Source organism: Olea europaea, chromosome 5 (assembly GCF_002742605.1).
Source record: "Olea europaea var. sylvestris chromosome 5, O_europaea_v1, whole genome shotgun sequence".
NCBI lineage: Eukaryota > Viridiplantae > Streptophyta > Magnoliopsida > Lamiales > Oleaceae > Olea > Olea europaea.
Genome location: NC_036241.1, coordinates 11010782 through 11012936, shown reverse-complemented (window position 1 = coordinate 11012936; position 2155 = coordinate 11010782). Strand labels below are relative to the sequence as shown.

Below are 2155 nucleotides of genomic sequence, written 5' to 3'. Positions count from 1 at the left end.
TCAGGCCCTTGCAGTGGATTGATCCCCTTGGATAATTCCAGCCTCGTAAGGGTGGGAAATTTCACACAATAATGATAAATTAACGTGACAGCCTTTAGTTTGTGGAAAATGGGCCATCCTAATATTTCATTGTAATTGGACGATAAATCGACCACCATAAAATCCGCTAAGATTCTTCTTTGGCAAGGAGCTTCGCCCAGCTCAACACTAAGGACTATCTGACCTAGGGCTTCGATAGGATCCCCAGAAAATCCTTGTAGTTTCCTTGGATACGGTTGGAGGTAGCGAATTGATATTTCCAACTGCCTCAAGGTTCGTGAGTACAGTATATTGACCGAACTTCCATTGTCCACTTGAGTGTGGTGGACTTTCACTCCGGCAACCATCATTGTGACCACCAGGGCGTCACTTTGGTCATGGAGGATTTCTTCAGAATCTTTTTCCGTGAACCAGAACGATTCGGGGTCAATGCCGGTCCTAGGGATTTGATTCCAGTAGTTCGATGCGATTTTTTCACTTCAGGCTTGCCTTCGTCTGGCCCTTCTGGATCCTTCAATATACTGATTTCCGCCCACCATCATTTTGATTTCAGCATGTGGAGGTGGGTTACGGTTGGGGATCGTCTGTTGGGCTCGTGTGGGGGCCCTCTGCAGCTATGGCTGCTGCATCGTAGGTCGATCTGCTTCTTTTGGCTTGGCAACAAACTCTTGTAACCGACCTCATCGAATTAATGATTCAACTTCCTTTTTTAAGTCTCGGTAGTTATCAGTACCATGGTCCATCGTCCTGTGGTATCGGCAATATCGTCCTTGGTGTTGTGCAACCTGTTCGTTTTTCAGGACTATAGGTCTGCGAAATGCTTCTTTTGTGTTGGCTTGCGTGAATACCTCTTCCAAGGAGGCTTTGAGTGGGTGGTACTCCCGGAACTTGTATGGCTGAGCCCTCGGACGTTCTCTTTCCCTCCTGTCCTTCTTTATTTCTGGTTGAGGACTGCGGCTTGGTTTTTTTTCTTTCACCACATCATTGAGGTCAATTTCGCGTCTTGCTTCCACTTGGTCAAAGGTTGCCTCTTCAGTGCTTATGTATTTCTCAGCTCGATTCAGGAACTCGTGATAAGTCCTTAGGCCGTCCTCGTGTACTGACCACCAGAATCTCATTTTAGGTCTTAGTCCTGCTAATACGGCCATGAGTGCCGCATCGTTAGATATTTTTTCTACTTCCATGGATTGCTTGTTGAACCTACTCAGATAGCTTTTGAGGGATTTACTTCTTCCCTGCTTGATGCTCACTAGACGTTCTTTGGGTGTAGTTCTAGCCTTTGAGCCCATAAACTGGGCCAAGAATGTCGTGGCTAGGTCATCCCAATCTTTTACCGACCTTTCGTGTAGCCTCCTAAACCATCTTTGGGCTTTGTCTCCTAGAGTTAGGGAAAATGCTCGGCACATGATTGCGTTGCTTGCCCCCTGTAGTTCCATCCACGAGGTGTATTTGTCAAGGTGGCTGAGGGGGTCACTATCTCCTTCGTATGCGGCGATCTGGGGAATTTTCAATTTTTCAAGCAGTGGTTCTAGGAGGACATCCTCGGTGAAGTGAGAATGTCATTTGGTTTGGTAACCTTCCGTGCCACCTTTGTTTTTAGCCTCCAGTTTAGCGATGCGTTTTTTTAAGCGCGCTTAGTTCGGGTTCTGTTTGTTCCAAAGGGCGTTTCAGGTCGATTTATCCTTGCATAGGGGTCAGCAAGTGATGAGTCTCTAATCTGTCGGACACACTTGCAGTCTTTCTCGCCTCAGGTTCCTTGCTTTTGACCTGGTCAGTTTGGCTTCTTGATGATTCTCCTCTTGAAAAGTAGAGAGTCCTCCTGGTGGGGGGGACGCTTTGCCTTTGTCCTTACAGGGGATTTCACCTCGGTATCTAGTGGGGACGAATGGGCTTGGCTCCTTTCCATTCGCCCCACTGCATTTGTCAATTTTTCTAGGGCTTCCCTCATTGCAATCATTTGAGGGTCCTGCCATTGTGGAGAATTCAGTGGTACATTCGTTTCATGAGGGTGGGTGTGAGATAGATTTTTGGAACTTGAGCTATGACTCATGACCCTTGAAAGAAATTTTTTTTTATGGAGCAAATGAAACTATTTTTCACAATTAGGGCCCTCCTT

General features: G+C 46.6%; 1 protein-coding gene across 1 annotated transcript; it reads right to left on the bottom strand.

Annotated features, from left to right (window-relative positions):
• Nucleotides 1-719: 719 nt before the first annotated feature.
• Nucleotides 720-2012, bottom strand: LOC111394231. Its single transcript, XM_023019990.1, has 2 exons — nt 1770-2012; nt 720-1535 (listed from the first exon to the last, which is right to left on the bottom strand). The coding sequence occupies exons 1-2, from the start codon at nt 2010-2012 to the stop codon at nt 720-722; spliced, it is 1059 nt and encodes a 352-aa protein (XP_022875758.1).
• Nucleotides 2013-2155: the final 143 nt, after the last annotated feature.

Bases quoted from the DNA above. Each gene is read 5' to 3' on its own strand.
- LOC111394231 (XM_023019990.1), bottom strand. From the start codon at position 2,012: ATGGCAGGACCCTCAAATGATTGCAATGAGGGAAGCCCTAGAAAAATT. The intron at 1,536-1,769 runs GTGTGTCCGACA...AAAATTCCCCAG, and splicing joins TGAGGCGAGAAAGACTGCAA to ATCGCCGCATACGAAGGAGA.